The 24,003-nt window shown below is 40.6% G+C and overlaps 1 protein-coding gene across 7 annotated transcripts in view; it reads left to right on the forward strand.

Annotated features, from left to right (window-relative positions):
- Positions 1 to 3,051: 3,051 nt before the first annotated feature.
- Positions 3,052 to 24,003, forward strand: part of LOC105936218 (RNA binding protein, mRNA processing factor) — a 59,854-nt gene continuing 38,902 nt past the window's right edge. For 3 of the 7 annotated variants that reach the window (XM_036146466.1, XM_021323760.2, XM_036146467.1), the window contains exon 1: positions 3,053 to 3,520. In XM_036146466.1, the coding sequence (XP_036002359.1) occupies positions 3,458 to 3,520 (63 nt within the window). In that variant the 5' untranslated portion in view covers positions 3,053 to 3,457. Of the gene's footprint in view, positions 3,521 to 24,003 lie in introns of all 7 variants that reach the window. The other 4 variants (XM_036146468.1, XM_036146469.1, XM_036146464.1 and 1 more) reach the window with 3 other exon arrangements.

Genomic DNA, 24,003 nt, shown 5'->3' on the forward strand with positions numbered 1-24,003 from the left:
CACAAGGAGAAACAAACCGAACAGTTTCAACCTTTTTCTTCTAGATATTATTTACATTGTATCAGTATTTTGAATTTAATCTTGAAACAGTTTAAACCTTTCCCTGAACATTCTTTTTTTCTGGCAATTACATCTTTTTTGCTATGTTTTGACTTTCAGGATATATCACCGTTGTTCTGAACAAGGCAGACATGCGTTGTTTGTCCTATGCCAGAAAAGCTTAAAATAACTGGAACTGTGTCAAACAAAGCCGGAAAAGTCCCCAGTTTATCTTCCCTCCATGCACATTGAAGAGTAAAGTGCTTTTGCTAAATAAAGTAATTATCTCCAAAGCTCGAAGTTCAATAATAGCTGGGCAACTTTTAAGGCTCGTTCCACATCTTTGCCAGGACTGCCTGCAATTGTCGAGGCTGTTGCACAAAATGTAAGCGAGATAACAACCTAACGGTCAGTCCAGGTAATTTATTTTTAAGAGCTGGAAGCACGGGTGATTTGTTTTACAATCTGCTGTAAAGTTAGAAAGAAACTTGCAAGCAGAGCTCCACTGGACTCCTCAAAAAACATCTTATTTACAACAATCAATAAATAGCGGAAGACTAAGTTCAATAATGGTCTCTTCCTGACAGATTATTTGTGTTCAGACAACCTACATAGGCTGTGAGCAAGTGGGCAAAAAGATATATTGAGAGGAAAAATAAAAATTAATCCCAACAATGGCAGCGTGACCAGGTGATTGTCTGCAAAAGTCTCAGGCATGGTTCGGCATGGCCCTGCTTGGATGCATGTGCATAGTGGATTTTCTTAGTCCAAAAAACATATATGTTATTTAATTTGGAAAATCAAAATTTACCTGGGGTTTTAAGTGTGCTCAAGAATGGTCCCGAGGCGGCCTGGCGACCGGTCCAGGATCTCAAACTCTCGCTTGTTGATTGGCTGAGGTAGGATGGGAACGCCCCGCAGCCCTGAACAGCAAGAAGCAGACGCGGGAAATCAGAGAGTGAGCAAAGTTTTGAAATTTACCATTAAATCTCTTTATTCTCCTCATTCTAAAACCTGAGACTTACTGCCTCCACCAGCACTTTCAAAACCTCCCAGCGTTGACTTTGAGGTTATTTATAAAAAGCAAAACAAATATAGGAGGGTAAGCGTCTTTGAGCGTCTCTGCAACGATCTGCTTTGAAACCTTAAACTTGGGATTTGGGTAAGGACATGACATTAATATGTGGGATACATTGACTGATGATACTTTTGGGAGAGGAACCTGCCAAACACTGAAGCTGCATTAAAACACATTTTGCACTGACTATAAGCTACTTTGTGCACAGCTATGAGTCATAAAGGTGTTATTGCGTCAAAAGGGAAGTTTTGACTACTTATTTTATCCATTTTATATGATTTAAATAAAGCCGGGACTTGTCTTTATTGTTAAAAACAGACACGTCTGTATAGCCAAACTTAATAACTGACTGTTAAATATTGTTTTGTTTTATTTTTTTCCCGCTTTTTTGCAGTGACATTTTGGCATTTTGTACAGATAGTTAATTTTGTCGACCGTGTCCACGTCGGTCTGCAGCTGTGCCATCCTCTTTCCATTTTCAGAAGGGGGGGTTGAACAGTTCTCTGTGAGACGTTCAACGATTGCGACGTTGTTTTCTGACCCGTCAGTGCTCTGAACATCTCAAGAACTTTGCCTGAGACCTAAACGGATCAGAAAGCTAGTCAGGCAGACCTTCATAACTCCAGTGGGAGACTTGTCGAATGTGTTGAAAGAAAGCAATGAAAGTCTTGTTCAAGTACACAAGTTGTGTAGGGGACACGGCAAACATCTGGCTAGATGAGACCAAAATTGATCCAGTTGGCCTACATGCAAAACCTCAAAAAACCTGCATTAAAACATGGCGGTGGCAGCATCATGCCGCTGGGAGGGACAGAGAAACTAAAGGTGAATCCTAGAGGAAAACCTGTCGGAAGCAGCAAAAGGCTTGAGGCGGGGATGGAGGTTCACCTCCCAGATGGAGGACAAGCCAGAACATTCGACCACAGTCGTTTAGATCAAAACATAGTATGTTCCTTCGAGGCAGATGACCGTTCACACTGACCCTGGTTATGCTGGAGGTTTTTCCTTCCTGTTAATGAGGAGTTTTTCTTTCCACTGTCGCTCCATGCTTGCTCAGTATGAGGGATTGCTGCAAAGCCATGGACAATGCAGACGACTCTCCCTGTGGCTCTACGCTTCTCCAGGAGTGAATGCTGCTTGTCGGCACTTTGAAGCAATCAACTGGTTCCCTTATATAGGAAATTTTTGACCAATCTGTATAATATGATTGAATTTGACTTTGGAAAGTGCCTCGAGATGACACGTTTCATGAATTGGCGCTGTATAAATGAAATCGAATTGAATTGAACATTCACTGATGTGTTAGAACAAATAGATAATATTTTGCCACTTTTCAAAGTCTTGAAAATTGATACTCTAAATCAAAACTGACAGGGCTTGAGTTTTTTTTAGCATAGAATAAGCCAGATATTCAGTCTGTAAATGCGCAAAACTAGTAGCTGTAACATGTTAGTAACCTAAAGTACCGATTCAGAGAGACTGAATGAAAAAGTAAAAAAAAAAAAAAATGATAATAATAACATAAAAAACATGTAGCTATTTCCGGGTTACAAAAAAAAATACGTTAAAGTTTGATTTGTTTTGTAACATGAAGACAGTAACGTTAAGTTCAAAAGAGGCGAACACATTGGCAAGGAGACGACAGAAAGCGAGCATCTGTCCACACCCCTCCGCTGAACAACTTCTGCACACAGGCAGGCAGTCGGATGATAAAAACACAAGCCGGCGCATTAGGATCCTATTTCAGGAACGCCTCAGTCTCTAAAATAACATTCAGCTGGTCCACAAGGTGATGGACGCCGCAGCTCTTCCAGCGGTTGATAAAATCTCCATAAACGCTGCTGCTGCTGCTGCGGCGCATCCTCCAGCCCCCCCCCCCCCCCCGCCCCTCTCTACCCCACCCTGAAACCCCTCCCTCCCTCCTCGCCTCCTTCCGCGCGGAGGGACGGACGGACGCTGGGATGGGGGGGAGAAGTTTGCCTGCGGCGCGCTTCGCTCAACATTAAACTGTGTTTCATTTCAGGGGTGGAAACAGCAACAAGAGGAGCCCTGCGGGGGGAAAAAAAAGAAGAAGCTTTTATTCCAGGGAATGCTGAGGGACTATCCGACAGCTGAGACCAACACGCCACTCGCAGCTGACCCCATCCCCTTTTCTTCACTCCTTTGATTAAATACAAAACAAGACAAAAAAAAAAAGTATTAATGTCGCCGAACTAAAAGGGAAGAGGCTCGGGTCCAGTCGGAGGGTGCTTTTTAATTTAATTTGCGGAGGAGGAAGAAGAAGCAGCAGGACAAAGCGAAACAAGAGGAAGACGACCTTCCCCCGAGCGAGGAAAAAAGATGAATAGCAACAAAATAGAGAAGGAGAACGAGCAGAGTGAATTCAGCAACCACGAAGAGGAGGTATGTATGAAGCCCACCTGGAGCTGCGGCTCAGCCGCTGCTGGCTTTAGCGCTTAGTAAACAGGTTCAAGGTGCCGAGACTGGCCACTTGTCTTAAAAAAGGAAAAAGAAAAACCTAAACCGCTCCATTTCACAAGTAGTCTGAAGTTACAGCAGACCTCCTTCACGGTCGTTTTACCGTAAAAGGAAAACCAGGGTGCATTTGCTTTCGTGTTAAAATTCTAAATATTAAAATAAAATGTTTAAAATTTTTGTTAAACCTTGGTCAGAAATGTACGTTTGGTTAGATTTTTCTTTTCACATTTAGAGCTAAGTAAAACTGAAAGATGTCCCGTTTTCTCGTGTTCGGACTCCCTCCACCAAACACACACACCTCAACCTGTCCTCGCAAAGTTTATGTTTCGGCTAATGACGTCACGGCCCATATATGGTAGGGGCGAGTTGTCCGCTCGGGAATTTTGTTTCTCTTTTAAACAACCAAAAGAACACGAATCAAAAATGTATTCTCACGTTTTTGACCAGTTAAAAGCGGTGAACGTAATATTTAATAATTACGAACAGCACCAAGTCAACAGTTTATTTTCTTTTTTATCACCAGCTTCCGGTGAGAATATCTAATTACCAAAACATGCCTTGACCTTATATGTTTGATCATGTGACGTCACTGCCTATATGTAGTAATTAATGTTTTCTACCTTGGGGTAAAAAAAAACAAAAACAAAACCCATAAACGTCCAGTATCACATAAATTTTAGATATTTGTTTATTTTTGATGTTTTCTCGATCTATATTTGTCTTTAAAGAATAAAATACACACAGCTGCACCTCTGAGTTGTAGAGAGGAAACAGCGCCTCCTACAGTCTCCTGCAGTCAGTGTAGTTGGTCGCAATATGAGGTCTTACAGAATGAAATGACACTTTTTCGTTTTGATTTTAACGGAGCAATAAGCGATATTTCACCACTAGGTGGTGCTTTAGAACTGTCTGTAGACCAAAACAAAACCCAGCCCCTATTTTCAATTCTATGCACATATTCGTAAAGGACAAAAACACAGCATCACCTTTCGGAGAAACATTTCTTGTGAAGAAGTAAGTAGCTCATAACGTTATAATGCTGTTAACAAGCGAGCATTTTGATCTGCTGTGGTGTTCTCCTCCATGTTGCTCCAACAGTGCGCTGCTCTGTTGGTGGTATTTTAGGGCATGGAGGGGCCTCCTGAGTGGCAGCTGTTCACATGCGCGTACATGCACACTCCCGCACGTACAGATATGGTCCGACCCAGCTATGTAAACAAGACCAGAGAACAATGCAGAGATCTGCGGCGTGACGTCATACCATAGTCCATCTGAAATATTACCTTTAATTCTTCACATCATTTTTTAGTTCTTTCTATCTATAATTTTGAAAATTAATTTATTGCTCCCTTAAGTTTTTAGTATTTTTAACATGAAAGAAAAATGGAACCAAAATAAAATTTAATTTCTCACGTTTTGCGACCAGAATAAAAGAAATTGTAAAAAAAAAACCCAAATAAAATAAAATGGCTTGTTGTTTAATGTTTTTATATATATTTTTTTGTATTTGGATTCTTTGTATTTTTTTTTTTACATGTATGCGATGAGAACATCCAATTATTAAAATCATGTCACTGCCCTTTTATGGTAGGAAAGAGTGTTCCCGTCATCGGGCTCACAAAAATTGAGCAATGGTTCTTAAATTCACGTCCAAACTCATAGGAATCCTAGACGTGTGTCTATTTCATATCTTCTCGCATGTCTATATTTGTCTGGTGGTGAAACCAAGAAGCACCTCCTAAAATGTTCCTCTATAGTTTTCCTTCTTCTTCACCAAATTAATCACATTTTTTCATCTTTTATTTTCATAACCAAATGGAGATCCACGGCCTTGTTTATGTAAACACTTTGCAATAATAATAATAGGGGAAGGAAGAATAAATAAATGGCAAATGAGGAAGTTTGGAGTTTTTTTTTCTGTAGCAAAGCGCTAAAAAACAGATTCTGAGCCAAAGGGAATCAGTTTTCAGTGAAGCACAGAGGAGTCATTGAAGTTCAAACAACTGCTGCTGCAACATGTTGGCAATAACTCTTTGTTGCCTTACAGTTCACCTTCTCCGTCTAAACACAACAGAGCGATTTGTTAGGGAGCGAATAGAAGGTGAGATAATCTTTCCTTTAATAGATAAGATAATGGTTCAGTTTCTATAAACATTGCACAATCTGGTCCAACGATATCTCCTATTAGCTTTTTTTTGTGTGTGTGAGTGTGTGTGTGTGTCTTTGCTTTGGCACAGATGCGTCTCCATTCAAAGGACAGACTTGTTATTTCAGAGCTCGGCCCATCCGCAGTGGAGAGATGCAACGGAGGTGTATCAGATTATGTCAGATATTTCTCTTGGAGTAAATCTGATTAAGGCTCGTCACTGTGTAACTGAATAGCCAAACATGCCTGGACTGATGTAATGCCGTATTTGGTCCGGAGCTGGGGGCAGGGGGGGGTTACTGGATGCAGGGAGTCTATATGCTGCACTTCTTGGATGAGGCGTAAGGATGAGAAACTGCGTTCTTTGAAGCTGAGGAGCTCAGTTTGAACTTTCACTGACCTCAGGGGGGGGGACTGTTTGACAGGCAACCCCGTTGGACCACGGTTCTGTCTCTGCACGTTAAAGTTACAGCCAATATCTAATGGTAAAACGTATTCCATTCAATTTTGTTTATTTATATATATTTAGAAAACAAGCAAGTCAATTCATGTCTCGTTGTACACAGTCCCAGTTGGTCCAGTTGTGATTAATGCAGTTTGTGCCAGTACAATCCATTTATATAGTCAGTTCAATTGTGTCCTAAATACAGTCACATTCAGATATACCTAAACAGTTATTTTATCAGTTATTGCTGATTTCATCCTGAATATATTGATGCCTTTTTAGGAGAATTAGTATTTAATTAGACATTTATCAATTAGGTTGTTTTGATAGCCAATACCAGTGCTGATTTTTTATTTATTTATGCTGATTTATTTTTCAGTTTTAACCCCTAATCATAATACGATATTCATTTAGTTCAGAATATAAAATTTTCTTAATGAAGGAGGGAAAAACATTTATTACTTGCACCATCGCGTAAAAGCAATGTCCCCTACCCAATTAATTAGACCCAGTAAATAAAAAGTAACCCTAGGATTTTAACAAAAGATCTGGTTCCATGTTGTATCATTGCTTTAATGTAACTATATAAAACCACACACCACAGATTATACTATGTGTAGACACTGTGAACGGGTGTACATCCTATCTTTTTTTTTTTTGCTGAGACTTTATGTGTGGTTGTAATCTATAAAAGTAAAGGTTTTATGATTTTCCCGTTCTAGGTTGAGCAGCGATCTCTCAAAAAGTGTCACAATATCCACGTTGACGTTGTTTTGAGTGTTTGCTTGTCTGGGATTAACAAAGAACCCCACTGCTGTGAGAGGAAGCTTCATCAGCACAATCACATTAAGAAAAAATGTTGTGCGAACTTCAACAAAACTGAATTATAGATGTGCTCATCTTTTAATCTGTTGTGTATAAAGATGCAGTGATCAGGCCATTTCTGGCCAATACCAAATTCCATGTGTTTTTTTGGAAATATACCATATACCAGCAAAATAGATGTCCTGTAAGTTTCTTGAAACAGCTGTTAGTGTCGAATGTACGGAAATTGAAGGATCTACAAGAATGTCCCCTTAATGCAGCAAAGTCTATTTCCCTAATCTTTGTCAGATTTTTGCGAAACTCGAAAAAAGTGCATTCAGTTACTTGCTGTTCGTCAATACATTTATTTTTCATCTATTCATTCGTTTACAAACAAATGTTATGTAAGTATTTCCATTGTACAATTAATGAGGAACAGTTTGTAAAAGGGTCTATAAAAGATATATTTACAGACTCAAAACGACGGAAGATCTTTGGTGCCTTTTAAATGAACAGATTAAAAAAGAGTCGCGATCATAGCAGATCCAGGGAAAATTGGCCAGTCCCCACCTCCAGCAGATAGATTGTGTGTAATAATCGTAGAAATCAACCAACTAAATTTGTCAGCCAATCAGTTAGTCGATCTCTTACTTTAATAGACCCGTTGAACAAAATCTCTAAGGTTTCTTGATTCGCCTCAAGACAATAAAAAGAAAATAAGAGGGATAAAAAGTATCTTCAATTTAAATTAAATCAGAACTTTGTGCATTTTGGCTCCAAAAGTTTCACCTCTTCAAACCAAAGGATGACGCATGTGTTTTATATGAATTAGCTCGTATTGTTCTCACTTTAGCATCCTATAGCTTTGATATAGAGAGCCGTTCTAGTAAAGGGATATTCTACTGCTTTTTGCGGTTTTGATTGAAACTCCGATAGCATGCTGTGAGATATCACGACCTTGAACCCCGGGCAAATTCGTTCTCTGATATGAGTTTCATCCGACTAAACAGACTGACTGAATTATAATAACCCGGTTTCATAGTAGTATCCGATTAAAATATTTGTTTGCTTTGCAGCCTTGTAGCCGCTTGATAGATAAATATCTGGAGTCGCTGGACACGCGTGTTTGAAATTCCCAGCCGTCCACGGGCTTGAGCCACCGGTCGTGGGGCTGTCTGCGTGAAAGGCGGACACAGAGACAGGGAGAGTAATGGCCAGAGGAATCTAATGTTGTAGAAATGTTTGGATCTCATCCAGACTGGCGGACACTTACATTTGCTCGGACGAATGAACATAAGGTTAGACAGCAGCACTTTGTCTTTGCTCTAATGATTTGTGTTGGGGGGGAAGAGGTTTTGGGTTGTTGTTTTTTTCCACTCGTGCTCAAGTTTGCAGACAGGCGTAGATGTTTGTGAAGGAAAAGCGACGGGTTGTACTTTTTTTCTGCGCCGTTTCTTAAATTCTCCTCAAATCTTAACTGCCCGACTATAAACGGTAACCTCATGAGAGGCAAAGTTCAACAGGCGGGCTGGTGTGACTCTCACATGCTGAACAACATCACGCCCTCCTCCCCCCCCCCCCCTCCCCACTCTTGCGCAGGCTGCGTCTCAATGGATCACTGATTCGCACCAGTAAAGCACTGTTGCCAGCTCGGCCGCGTTGCTCAACCTCGCGCGCCGTCGCCGATGCTTAACGTTTGTCTTCCGTGCACCGCTGCTCACCAAACATGGCCTGTCTGCCGGTGAGATATGCAGGGCGGTTGGGGGGGGGGGGGGGCAGTTTCAGCCCCCTCCAACATCTAATCTGGAGAACCCCTGCGATAAGCGCGGTTATCAGGTGTTCTGGATGCTTTCAGGTTTTGTGGCACTCGGCTGCTGATGAAGTCGAGGTGACGCGCGCTGGTAACTGTCAGAGATATGTTTCTGCTGCGGCCGCTTTCCAGGCCTTTTTTGGACAAGAAATCCGGGCTGGACCCTAGAGGAGACTTGCGCGAATCTGATACCAGGAGAGTTCGGATAGGAAAATATGCCAATGCGCGTTTGCTGCTGATTTTAACGTGGAAGGATATTTATGAACACTGAGACTTCAGCACACTTTGGCGTTATCAGAAAGGTGACATTTCAAGACAGAGGGCATGCAGAGAAGGCGAAATAAATAGATATTCTTGTAAAGTATTGAGTTCATTACTCACAGATAATTGGGAGTGATTTCGCTCGTGCATGAGAAGCTCATGACGACGAATAAATAAAAGCACCCTATTTTCACAGGTGTAACACAAAACGTCCAACACGGCGTACCAACATTTCTTTTGATTAAAACAGAATATGAACAAATCTCACCAGTTCTGGGGAAAAAAAGACATTAATTATTACGGTTATAGTTAGTTAGCAATGCACCAGTCAATTGACAAGAAGTTGGAATCAGCCAGTTTTCTTCCGTCGCTACTAACCTCCCACTATCAGAGTTAAAGTACCTGCAGTACTTTCTTTCATTCACTAAAGTCCTGGAAATCTGGAAATCAGTGCTGCTCTAGTTGTTTTTACATTATACGTACCATAGATATGATTAGCATATCATGACTTTTTTCCCCTAATAGAGAATACGACAGGTTGATATTATCTTGTTAACTAGTCAGACCAGACTATTTAACTATGTTGCGATCTTAAATAGCCTGTTGTTTTGCAAGCTGTAGTTCTATTTACCCTAACAGGAGTGACAGATGGCGCTCCTTTACCTTCATGCCATCGTTGTCTGTGATTTCTTTCGAACAGCAACATTTCCAAAGAGCCACCCTCGTTTCAGCCAATCTACTGTCAGCTGGCAGCAGCAGGTGGGGGAGGGGCAGCACTTTGTTAATCTGGCATCTTATTAAGAGCATTATAAGCTTGAAAAACATAACTTTTGCCACAATTTTGAACTTAAAAAACTTAAAAAAAGGTGGTATACCTTGATACTAGTAAGGCATATCTTATGGTAAACGTTGCTCCACATGTTTGAAATGAGAATTTGAGGATTTTATTAGGAGAACAAAGTCAGAACCAACAGGCCTGAACTTGACAGAAAACCAGGAAATCGGTACCGGACGGTGATCACCCGACTGAAAGAGTTTGACTGCATTTTATCAATCCTGTTCGATTCTGGATGGTGTGTTGGAACAAACAAGGTGTTTTGGCATCTTTCGCCGTATTCTGACATTTAACGGAGAAACAGAGAAAGACGCAAGAGGCGAATGAGGTGTACTGAGCGCGTCTCAGCTCTGAAAGTCCCCCATGTAAGCTTGACCTTTCACCTGTTTGTTGTCCGTCCTCCTCCGGATGTCTCATGCCTCCTTGAGTCGAAACCCGCCCAGACTTTACAGCCATGACGGACCAAACTTCATTTCGCTGCACAGGAAGGACGACTGGAGAAAGAAGTAGTCCGAACAAAGACTCTTGAACCCTCTCACACTTGTTGAGCGTTCTCAGAGCTACGGAGCGCAACGCTCGAACGAGTTCGGCAAACGTGGTGCATCTCCCTCAGGGTGTAATTGGGCTTTGCTTGGCCTGCTTCAGGTACCCTCTTCAAAATAGCAGGTCATGTGGGCAGTGAGCGTGACCTTTTTTTATGTGTGTGTGTGTGTCTCAGGCGGGCAGTGGGGGGGTGGGGGGTCTCGCTGCTGGAGAAGCTGGGTCCGCAGCGCGGTGGCGTTGGGGATGCGTGTGATCGGTGTGCATGTATCTCTGAAAAGGGCACGCTGATACGTTAACTCTCTGTGACATGAAACGTTACCTGAGGCGGGGGGCGGCACGATGGGGCGCAAACGTATGGAGGATCTGAGCGGACGAAAGCCCTACAGTAGATCAACCCTTCTGAGATGCTCATAAAAGAAACGATAAAAGCACAATATGTAACGCGGGATAAATAAGTACAACGAAATACACTGTGAGGCGAGGGTAATGTTGGCAACAACGCGCCACCTTTACTACCTTGTTCAAACTGTAAAACACCTTGCTCCGTCTGACGGACTGATAGATGGGAGTTTATTTATAAAAGCCTGAGGGGAATTGTCATCTTATCTTAGCCGTTTGTCAGCAGCGCGACAAGAGGGGTTTGAAAATACAGCAAGAAGGCCTAGTTGCGTCAGGACAAGACGTGAGAATCAAAGAACCCCACCTATATATGTATAGTACTGTTACTTCTCTTTGTCTTTTTTAAATCATGCAGAATACACTGAAAAGATCGGGTGCTGCTTCCCAGAAAAGACCCCCGCTCTCAGATCTTAGCTTGTTTTGTAGTTAATGATATGATAAAACTACGCCGCGACGGAGGGAAGTGTGAACTTTTTTCCCTAGATGTGTGAGACATTTTAACGTCCTTTGTCATGCTGTCAGCTTTACTAAATATTACTCACTCACGAGCTATAATTATCCGCCTCACAGCGCGGAGTGTATGCTCTCAGTCTTCACACCTGCTACTGAGATCCTTTTATCTTCATTGCTCTTTCTCAGAATCTCGATTTCATCTAATTCCATCTATCCATCCATCCATCCATCCATCCATCCATCCATCCATCCATCCATCCATCCATCCATCCATCCATCCATCCATCCATCCATCCATCCATCTTCTCCTGCCACTTTTATCGCCATTCCCCTCTGTTTCCTTCCCTCCCGTCTTTCCTTTGTCCCACCCTTTCTCTCCCCTCCCTCTGGCTTTATCTTGTTCTCTAGCCGTTTCCTCCCCCTTTCCCTCGCTCCACCCTGGCACCGCTTATAATTTGCAGAGCTATCAACTCCTGTCGTTTCCATCCTGCACGCGCCCACTTAAGTCCCGGCAGACGCGCCCCTTATCCTTTATCGGGGCCGTAGGTTGAAAGACGTCTGAGAGCGGGGCGGGTTGCGACGGTGGAAATCGAGGAGGGACTCCGGGCCGAATGGTAACCGCGTGCCAACGACCGCCAACCCTCCCTCTTCCTTTTTCTGATCACAAGAATGATCTCACCGACGTATTGAGGTTGAAGTAGCATAGCCTAAATTACCTCCAGCAACTTCCTCATTTATGGACAAATATAATTAATTAGCATTAAAATTAGTGTCATCCTGTTGTTTTTAACTTTATGATTATTGCTCTGATTGTAGATATTAGTCAGTTTTGGCGAGAGCTATTTTGTTGTAAACACTAAGCATCATCCGTCTTACTCGTACTTGATGTTCCTTCATCTTTCCTGTTTTGAAGAGCAGCAAAGACACATTATGTCCGATGTATTTTTTAACACTGACTAGCCTAATTATTTCTAATTAAAAATAATTAGAAATAAAAAATAATCCTTTTGTTACAATTGTTTGACACGCTTGCTGATGATACTGGTGGTTTTACCAAAAACATTTTTGTTCTGTGAACTGGAATTTTTAATTTTATGTTTTACTTAAATTGAAGGTTAGGTTTTTCTAAACGTTCAGGTTGAGATTATGCTGCTGTATCAGAAATGATTCCTTTCAAGGCTTTTTGCACATTTTTATACCAGAGGTGCCATTTGGAGCTTTGCATTTAGAGCTAGTTTCCATTGTCCCCTGTTGGCTGTAAGTTTATGGTTTTCATTTTTTTAAAAATAGATTTTATTTCTTCGAGTGGTTTCAAAGAAAAGTACAAGGCTTTTTATTAGTTTTTTTGTTTGTGGGAAAGTTGTCATTGAGCCAAATCAGATCTACATGAGTTTATCGAGTGAACTGGCCCTCCTTCTGGCCTAAAAAGTAAAGTTTAAAGTAAAAGTCATACTCATCTTACAGTTTAAGGTTGTTTTAACGGGGATGCGTGATGAAGCCACCAAACCTTTTGCTGCACACTGTTGATCAGCTGTTACAAATTTCCCTTTCTTACAGGAAAGTCAGATTGGGTAGCTTAGCTGTATTTCCTGTATTTACCAAAGGGCAACAGTAGACCTTTTAACTGAACAATAGAGTCCACTCGTTCTCCGCCTCCTGCCATGCCCACCTGCTCCGCTGTAATCAGCCTCATGCTCTGCACCTGTGACCTGCTCTACTCTAACCTGCTGTCTACAGAGCTTTGCCAGATTATCAGAAACTCTTGCCAGTAGATGTCCAGGGGTCTCTCCATGTCCTTGCCTGACCTTGGTTCTGTCTCCTGGGTTTTCCTGCCTCGCCTTGTCCTTGTCTGACTTTTACGGAGTTTCTGATTTCTGGACAAAGACCTTGTTTCAGTGCTCCGACCTAACTTACGATTTGCTTACTGACTTCTGCCTCAAGTGTGTGACCCTTGCCCGCCCCACAGAGTCTGAATTATTATCCACCAATCCCAAAATTGGATCCACCATTTGTTTTCTGACAAAAAACTTCATGTTGAGCTCTAACTGTGCCCCTTAGGCACACACACAAACAAAAAAAAAAAATCATTTAAAAATGTATTATTATATATTTATTAGCATTTTTGATAAATGGCATAATGGCATAATTACCCCCTATCCCATTTCCCCCCTAAATTAGTTCTCCAACTGGAAAAATAGAGAAACTGGTAAAATCTTAAGAGATTGTCACCAACATAACTAAAATAACGCAGAAATACGGAAAACATACAAAACGCATCCAGAGACTTATCAGCTTTGACAGAACCGCTTCTCTAAACTAAACGAGGGCTCGGATTTCAATTTATGTTTAGTCTGATTTACTTCATTTCAAGCCGACTCTTTTTTTCACCACCTACAACATCACTTTTGATGTTAGTTCAGCTCCCTATCTTGTTTAAAACTCTATTGTCAATATTAAACTTTGTATTTTTTATTTTTTATTTTAGAATTCCTGACATTCGTCTCTATTTATCGGCGTGGAGCCCACTCCCAGGGCTCACTGCCGAAGAACCTTCCCTGGAGGCTTACGCAGGAAACGACTTTATAGGCTTCCAAAAAAAAAATCAAAAATCAACATATTCAGATTAGCTCAAAAATTAAACTCTTAATGCAAGTTTGATTTACTAGTCTCATACAGGCTGGCCGAGGACATCTATAGTACCATTTAAGGCCATGGCCTACTGAAAGTCCATTATAATAATTTTTATTTCAACAGTATTATGGCATGTATGATGAATGATAAACATTATACTAATTAGTTATTTAAAATATAAAAAAGGATCTGCTATGAAGTTAGCAAATAAACAAAAATCAAAGCACAGACAAACGTGTGATGCTGATACTGAGTTGACAACACAGTGTAACACACGGTGCTAAATCAAATGCTAACAGCTCTGATTACCAGACTGTGGTGAATGATGATTTGACCAATGGTGACGAATCTTGTTTTTCACCCACTTTGCTGTAGATGACTCAGGATCAGCTGTTTTTTCTTTTTTTTTTTTTCGGTCCTCGCTTACATCTGACAGATTTACCCTCCGTCCATCCAACCACAACACAACAAACGCTTTAAGGTGTTCACTTGGTCGACCAGCCACAAAAGCAGAGAGCCTGGTGAACGCTGAAGCGGAGATCAGTTCAAATTAATGAGCCCCTGGGAATTTTAAGTCCATTCATGGGGATTCATTAGATGTCAAAAAACAAGGGGGAGATCAAGTCAGTTCAGCGTGATTTGGATGACCTATCAAGCTGACAGTTTAAGAGTCAAACTGATGTGTTGCTGACAATCTGTAGAAATAAAATACGTGTTCCTCTTTCACGTGACACCAAGAGACTGATATGTTGGAGGGGGAAAAAAAAGAAAATTTAGAGAACCTTTTTTTGTTTCTAGGCCAGATTAAAAACAACAGACATTCTTGTGCCGAGAGGAAGAAAAGCCTACTAAGTCATTTGTTTTGAATGTTTTTCAAAGGTTTGCAGAGACTCGCTGAGCCGTAATTGTTCGCCAAAAGCACTTGTTGGAGTTAGAGAGAAAGAGAGAGAGAGAGACGGAAAAAAACAAGACGTCCTCCACTCGGAGTTCAGGCGTGACGCCTGGAGTGCACTCAATCCCACAGTTAACCTCTGCCCTACAAAAACAACCCGTGCCTAACCTGTGATCTCTGACCCTGAATGTGAAACTTGACCCCGCCGACCTTGGTCATTAGCAGACAGACAGGCTCATCCATTTATGGTGGCTTGACACCTCTCGGGCCTGCAGTCGCTCACCCCTCACGTTCTTTGACGTGTAAGATGAAGACACAAAGCCACGAGGGTGATGGAGACTGATGCCGACACGGAGCAGCGACAACGAGAGAGGGGAGGTGTTTATCTAGGATGTCTTTAACAACAAGAAGCTCATCTGACGCGGGATAACTCGACTTGGCCTCTGCTCTCATGGGATAATGTGTGAGCTTCAGAAGACGAGAATTTAAAAGCAGCCTGTCTAAGCGTTTGATGGACGATTTTGTTTAATCTCATCGTTTATTTCATAGGCCATAACAAGATTCATACAGGAAATATGAAAAATCTAATTTTTACGAGATTACAGGATTCAAACAAGATGATATTGCGTTTACCTTAGAAAATACTATTACTACTATCCATCCTGCTAACAAATATCACCCTATTTTATCAGTCCTTTTGATGTATATTAATTATCATTCATCATATTTATTTAAATGTTGCACAGATATGCATGTAACAACGTTGATAATCATTCATTTTTTTAAATCAGTGCTATTAGGACTGCACAACATATTGCTAACTTATTATCATTACAATATTGTTATTGAGTGATACAAATATGACAAAGAACTGTGATAAATGTTGCCTAAATATATAAATTTATGGCATTAGCATGGCCAGTTATTTGACAATCATGGCCCATTTTGATATAGAAGGTGCACATTATTTTGTTGATTTGATGAATCAGGGTTTTCCCTCACAAATTGGCTTTTAGACTTATCAGTGATGTTCACAGTGAAACAGAGACTGTACTGGCTGCTGCAGCTTCCAGGCTACCAGTGTCACGTGTGGCTGGTTAATCCACTCAACACGGCTCCTTAGATTTAACATCTCAAAAAAAGAAAGCAAAGCGCTAAGTTTGTTAAATTGTGCACTGTAAACCGGAACTGCACTAAAATATGTTGCGATATAAATTATGAATGAATGAATTTAAAACTGCAGGCAAACATGCCTTGCATTTGCCTGGAGCATCAGACTAGATGCATCAAAATTGACTGGTGACTAGAATCAGCCGATATTCTGCTAGATTGGCCCTGACCCTTGACTTCTCCCTCACAAATTGGCCTTTAGACTTATAAGTGATGGATAAATGCTGACTTTATCCAGGCCGTGAATGCACCATAGCTAAACACCACATGGTTGCACTGACAACAACTCTTCCGTGTGAAAGTTGTTACTGAGGGAGGGATACCACAGCCTGGCTCTCGTCTGTGTTTGAAACTAGCACCAGCAGAAGGGATGGAGGTATACCAGCGTGTTTTGATCCTGTTGAGTCCTGTTTCCAAAAAGTGTTTTGGAAATCTCTTGGTTAAAAATCGCTCAAGTATTCACACAGAGGCCCCTGTTTAGCCTTTCCGATGCCACATACGCTAACTGCTATAGGATGCTAAAGACGATCTAAAGTTTAAAAACTGTCATGTTATGGGCTTGTTTTAAAGTATTAGTTATATTTTTAAGCCATTCCTGTCACACAAACAGTGTGACATCTCCTTTTCAAATATAGTGACTTACTTTCACAACAGCAAGCCTATAGAAATATTAGGAATGGTCTGGATTGCACTTCTTAAATTAGAAATCTAAATTAGCTAAAACTGATATTCGGCAGGTCAAAGCTTTGCAGAACTGCAAGTCTAAACAGGAGCAAAAAAACATCGACAACTCTTTATCTAAGGTCTTGTTAGAAATATTTATAAATAAGCCACCATATAACAGAAAACTAGACTGGTTTATTGAATGGTACAACCATGCTACATCAGAATCAGCTTGATTGCCCAAGTAGACCTTAGAAACAAAGGATTTCACTTCACTTCTAGTTGGCTCTCAATATAAAGACATTTATTAATGAAGATATAAATTTGGTGAAATAACGTTTTTTTAAGGTCAGGCATACTCCTCTGTAGGAGGTAAAAGCTGTATCTATACCCATATGGCCCAAAGGAAACCCCTCGTCTCATTAACGTGTTTGTCCGACGCTTTCTTTCAAGGAGGGAGACTGAAACATGTAGTAATCTTCTCACATCGCAACAAGGTCGCGTCACTCGCTACGGATGGATTGAGCGGTCGAAACAGCAATCCATCGAAGTCAAACCAAATGTATGAGGGAGTCACACTGTGCAGCAGATTATAATGAAGCCTTGCAGACGAAGGTGTAGCAATTTGGACAAAGCCTACAATGCAAGCAGAATAGAAATGACCCATTAATAACTTCTGTTGTTTGATTATAGAAATGAAGCTTCTTCATATTGACTCACTGTGAATGACCAAATAAAGTTTCCTCGCAGGAAAAAGCTTTGACCTGAAGACAAGTTTTGAAGGGTTTTATTGGCTTCTTAGCGGCTTTAGCTGTCAATAAGTGGATAGACCAGTCATGTTATCGGCTTTTTTAATCTTTGTCGTTTGAATTTTCTTTGGCCAAAATAGATAAACATTCCAAGTTAAAAAAATGCTTGCTTTGTTTTTCCTTTCTGCGTATTTACTTGTTGCGCCAGATTTTACAACCCAATGGAAAATACGTCTTCATTTTGTTGTTTTGGATATTTACTAAAAATGGTAAGTAAGTAAAACTAGGATTTATTGTTTACATCTTGGCTTCGTGAAGCGCTTTAAATATTTAGCCCCAGATGGTCAAAAAGACTAAGAGGTAACAGTGACATCCTCTTCTGTCCTCATAAGGCAACACATCGGGAAATTTCACAGCCTTCTTTGCAATAGACAATGATAAATGGATGGTCAGCAACTCTACACAACTGTGCCAAAAAAATATCCCTCACACTATTACACAACCTCCTCTGGCCTAAACTGTTGGCTCAAGCAATCGATCCATGCTGTTTACGCTAAACTCTGACGCTACCATCTGAATGTTGCAGCTGAAATTAACATTTTTCTGTCTTCTATTGTCCAATTTTGGTCAGCCAGCTTGAATTGCAGCCTCAGTTTCCTGTTTTTAGCGTAACGTTAGTGGGGCCTGGTCTTTTATGACTGCAGACCATCTGTTTCATGGTTTAACATGTTGTGCATTCAGACATGACATCTTGATGCCATCTTTGCTTAAACAAGTGGTTATTTGAGCTGCTGATGCCTTTCTATCACCTCGGATCAGCCTTCCCATTCCGCTCTTACCCGTGACATCGGCACACCTTTTTCCTCTACACCACTGCTGTTTTTCTTTTTCTTTTTTCTGACCATTCCCTGTACAGAGAAATGGTTGTGTCTGAAAATCCCAGTAGGTCAGCAGTTTCTGCCCATTTGGCATCAGCGCCCACGTTGGCGCATTCAAACTTTTCTTAAATCCAGTTTCTTCACCATCCTAATGTTTGATAAGTCATCTTTCTCACTTCCAGATGCCTAAATGAACCAGGCATATCAAACGATCAGCTAATTTTCTGTTAGACCAGGGGTTTGCAAACTTATCAATCTACGAACACCAAAGTAACAGATCGTGACCCCCTTTTGGTGTGCCGATCATAAAAGTCATAAAATTGCGAGACTAAAGTAGTAATTTTATGAAAACCCTAACAAAAAAGCCCAGTTGCCCCGCTGTGTTAAAATGAGGAAAGTTGAGCATCTTTTAAAGTTATACTTTGGTATGGACTTCATAAATAAGGAAATACTAACCTTTTTTGCATATCAGCTTCAAATTATTCTTAGTGTCAGGACTTTCAGACGACTGTGTGACTTCCATCTCTTGATATTACTACTTTATTCTCGAAATGTTCTTTATTCTTGTGCGCCTTATGACTTTATTCTAATGGTTTCCAAAAACGATTACAAGATTAAAGAATAAGTAAAATAAATCATTGGCCACAGAGGAGAAAAAATTCCACACACACACACACACACAAAACCGAGTGAGAAAAGCTGTACATTTTTGGGAATAATTTTTTTTCTCCATGATTAAAGCAGTAAATCTGCTATATTAAAACAAGTATATCTCTGATATTGTAAAGTCACAAAATGTTGAATCAACTCGCGACCCCCAGATGGCGTCTTGTGACCCCCCCTGGGGCGCCCCGACCCCTGCTTTGGGAACCCCGTGATTACTATGACTGGTTCGTGTACGTACAAAGGTGCAAGGTGCTTTTAAAGCAAGGTACATGCTTTTGTACATTTTAGAGAAAAACCTTAATTTTGGCTGATAATGAACATACTTAGATTTGTAATGTTCTTTGAATCTCTGTAAAGTTGTGATAATTAGATTTTTCCGTCAAGATAGCCCAGTCTCCTTACCCCTTGGTCCGCATAAACAGGGTGGTAGAAGAAAACCTGGAAGATGCATTGACGGAGAGCCAATAAGGTGGTGACCTCATCCGGTGCTTGTGGAGTCAGGGATCTCTGATTAGAGGTGCACGGATCCCCCCCCAGGACTTGCTGCAGAAGTGGCCTTAATAGGATGTGATGTTTTTGGCCCCGGGGCTACGCTCTCTGCCTTGCTCCGCTGAGGCGTTGCCAAGGAACTGCGCCGGCACGCCGGCTGCGAAGCACTCAGCTGGCTTATTGTAGGTGGTGGCTGCTGTTTTTAATCGAAGCCTGCCATCGTTTTACTCCGTTGCGTGTGTGAACGCGCCATAAATGGTCAACGATTGAAAGGCCTGAGCCCGGACGCTCTGCACTAACGTGGGTATGCGGCTCACGAGGAAACCCATAAAACAAGCCCAGTAAAACAATAGCAGAAGGTTTGACTTTGTGTCTGCTCAGCGGCTGGGCCGACCTTCACTTTGGTTTACTGCATCCTGAAAGCTCACAGCCCGTTACAACTCTGATAGCGGCATAATACACTGACGCGGTATTCAACAGCAGACGCATGCTGTGAGGGGCTGTTGACACGTTTGCCTTTCACCGGCGTGTGCAGTCGGCTCCCCACCGGACACGCAAAGGGGGGGGAAAAACGATCATATATCACAACAGCTGACATCAGGAAGTCTCAGGAATGAGGTCCGAAGCAGCCAAGAATGTCCTATTGTTCCGAAGACTGTGGAGTGCTCGTTGTTGTGTGTCTTAACTTGTCTGCTGTTCAAGTGTCTTTGACTAAAGAAATGAGGTTCAGTTAGAGATGATACCTGATGAGACAGAGTGCTGGATGACTGAAGTTTTTCTTGTGCTTAGGTGCCAGCTTCCTCTTAAAGTTACAATTATGATATTCCACTTTGGCTTTTAGACAACTACACTAAATCTAATCTGGTCTTAATAAAACTGTGTGAGGCCTACATGAGATTCTTTCCCTGAGACAAGTTTTTATCTGTTTGTAGATCTTTTTTTTTTGCTTCAAGATGAATTATAACCATAGAAGCCTGGCAATGCCAGAACATATTTTATTCCAGTAAGTTTCAGATAAACATAAGATGGTTGTCAACATCAAAGTATAAAGTATACCAAGGTTTTATACTGCTGCTAAATTTTAACCAGAAAGTAACACAGTGCTGCTCCTCTCCCACTTATCTTTTTTTCTTGTCTTCCCTGTTTTGTCTACAGGGTGGTAACCCAGGCAGATTAGGTATATTATATTATATTATATTATATTATATTATATTATATTATATTATATTATATTATATTATATTATATTATATTATATTATATTATATTATATTATATTATATTATCAGCTGGTTATACTTGTGTCATTCTATAAAGACTAGTCAATTGTTAAAGTACGATGCATTAAGGTTCTCCGAGCCTTACGGCAGTTAGTGCTGGATATAAACATTTTAAAAGGTAAAAAGGTGGTTAGTCCTTAAGAAAATACACCAAGTTGTTTCAGAGCCAAAACAGTAGATGCCGTCATTAGCAACTTTTTTGATAAAACCTTGTTAAGATGGAAATAATGAATGAATATATATATATATATATATATATATATATATATATATATATATATATATATATATATATATATACACACATATATATATATATATATATATATATATATATATATATATATATATATATATATATATATATATATATATATATATATTATCAGTAACTGGATACATTGCCCTGTATCTGGAGTCTAGGTTTTCTATAAACCCAAAAAGGCAGAAAAATGTATAAAGTACTTGGTAATTATTGCAGGACATATCATTAGCGCAACATTCAGAAGCATTGCATGTTTTTCTAATATCGTGCTGGCCTCAAATCTGGGTTTTGTGTAGCTGTTGAGCCCATGATCTGATCTCAGACAAGTAGAAAAGATGGATGGATGGAAGGAAGGGTCGAGGTGACCTGTAGCTGGATCCCTCTCGCCTGGAGCATCGTTTAAAATTATCCGATGTTCCACTAATCTTTTATCTGCATGCAGCCGTTTTTTTGCCTGGATTTTTCTCAAGCCCGGTTGATTTCATTCTCCTCAGTCGTTGTTTTTTTTTTGTAAGGGGGCCGTCATCAGAGCCGATTTAAACAGATCGTCCTCAGACCAAAGCAAAGTGAGGGTTCAGCTCACCTTTGATTAGAGCAAAGGTGAGAAAGTGGCCACAGGAGGAACGTTTTTTTTTTTTTTTTAGTTTGTGTTTGGATGAGCGCGGCGACGCTGACCAGGATTTGGCTCCCCCAGTTGCTAAGCTGCGTTTGTTTACGTGTTGATCAGCCTTCGGCTTTGGGGGTGTGGATCAGGTTACATTTGGGAATGAGGTGTAGTGTTGGTTCAGCAGCTCCTTTTGTCCCCTGAGTTGTGAATCTAATGAGTCTGAGAGCTTTGATTCTGCTTTGTGTGCAAAGCTACAGTTTTCCTCATTAATATTAATGAACCGGATGTAATTCATAGTTAATTCAGGTGCATTTTGTCCATTTCATATGATTGTTTTCTTTATATTTGGATGTATTGTGTATACAAAAGTACGACAGGAGTTACGTTTTAAATCTTCTGGTAGAGATTTAGAGTGGTTGCTTCAGTGAATTAATCAAACAAATGTGTTTGGATGTGCGTTAACCGTGCTGTCCTGGGCTGACCCCTCATTAAGCACAGACAGATTCAAAGTTACATGTAACTGAAGAATTTCCTGTTTGGTTGCCTACAGATCTGTAACCAGATCTGCTCTCAGCAGCATGACGGGACTTCTCGGCACCTGTGCTCCTTGGTGCTGCTCTGCCTGTGTTTACCAAACCGTGGCTCGGGTCCTAATGGGTCTGCATGTGTGGACAGAGCTGCTGCTGCTGCTGCTGCTGCTGTTGTTCACACCGGCCTTTTTTAGACATGGAAGTCCGGCTTTCCATTGTACGACTGAGCAGGCTGGAAAAATTAAACAGTTGCATACGGGCGGAGAAAAATTACAACTTCCTGAATAACGGTTCAACCAAAAGGATTATTGTTCGGTCCAATATTCTGTCGAGAATATGCATTAAGCTTTTTTCAACTTATTAAGGCTATTTCATTCACAACTTCATGTCTGCCCATTCAAGGCCAGACCTAATTTATTGTAATATAAGGCAGATTTTTCAGGGAGAAAAACTGTTCACCACTTGGTGTTAACCACTTTCCAAAAAGAATTGGAATCTGTTTTTTACTTTTATATTTCTTAGATATCCCTTTTCCTTTTGTAGTTCTGCACTACCTAATGTAAAGGTGGACATATCCTCTTGGTCTAAAAAAACTAAAAAAACAATCCCTATGTGCCATAACATATCCTACGCCTGTTCTTTAATGGTCAGTGGATGTTTAGTCTTGTGGTTCCAACAAAAAGGAAAGGGAAAATGACTTCTTTTGTCACTGGATTTGTTCTGTCAGTAAACATCTTCCAATTATTTAACCCAGACACAGCGTAGTACTACAGGGGTAGACTGCCTTAGAATTAATGTCATAACCCAGTAGAAGAGGGTAGTCTCTTGCTTTTTGTTGTCTTGCTAAGGTTATCTCACCGTTTTTGCCTGACCATTTCTGACTCATCCATCCATCCATCCATCCATCCATCCATCCATCCATCCATCCATCCATCCATACATACATACATCCATACATCCATCCATCCATCCATACATCCATACATACATTAGATTATTTTGTTTTGTTTGTTCAGTAATTCAGAAATAGGGATAATCTCACGATTGCTGAATTTTATTTTCCATTCGACAACTACTGCCAAAGAAAATTGCACTCTTTCTTTTAAGTCTAGTGTTAAAGATACAAATATAAATTAAATTGCAAGATCTTTGCCGACATGCTGAATAGAGACTTTAGTTATACAATATATGGGCTGTTTATGCTATTTGTGTTGTCATTATACTCCTGTTTATTTTGATTATTATTTCTACAATACAAGCCTTTTGTTTGTTTTCCTTGAAGTCTAATTTGCTAATTCGATTTTAAAAAATAAATAAAAATACATTGCAGTGGTGCGGAATAGTTGATAGAAGCAGTAGATTTGAATCTTACACCAATGTTTAAGATGTCCTAAACATTTATCTGAAATCTGTTCTGATCTGTTTTTATACATTAAAGAAAAGGAAGCAAAGATGCAGCCGAGCCTGTGATCAGAACTTGTTTATTTTCCAATCACAGGTCGAGATAGTTTCGCTATATCCTGTTTTACTTTTTGTTTCAGACCGGTCCAAATTCTCGTGCACGAAATGTGTTCAAAGAGGTCTCAGGTCTCATTTTCAGTTAATCGACCTGTTTTCATCTGCTTAATTTTCCTTCTTTGAAGTTGTTCCATCATTGGAGCTTGTACACTTTCTCTCCGAAAGTAGTATTTGATACGGCAGAGCCTGAAAGCATTCTGTAACGCAAGTCATTTACATAAACATTATTTGAACAGACCTGCGTCCTGATCAGCACACCTACCACAACATAATAATGGCACCTCCTATGCCTAAAAGCCAGCTGGTAGTCGTCACGGCGTTTCTCCGCTGCACTTCTGCCCCTTGTCTGACTCACAGTTTGGGTTTTTCTCTCA

This window comes from Fundulus heteroclitus, chromosome 14, assembly GCF_011125445.2.
Source record: "Fundulus heteroclitus isolate FHET01 chromosome 14, MU-UCD_Fhet_4.1, whole genome shotgun sequence".
In the NCBI taxonomy this organism is placed as follows: domain Eukaryota; kingdom Metazoa; phylum Chordata; class Actinopteri; order Cyprinodontiformes; family Fundulidae; genus Fundulus; species Fundulus heteroclitus.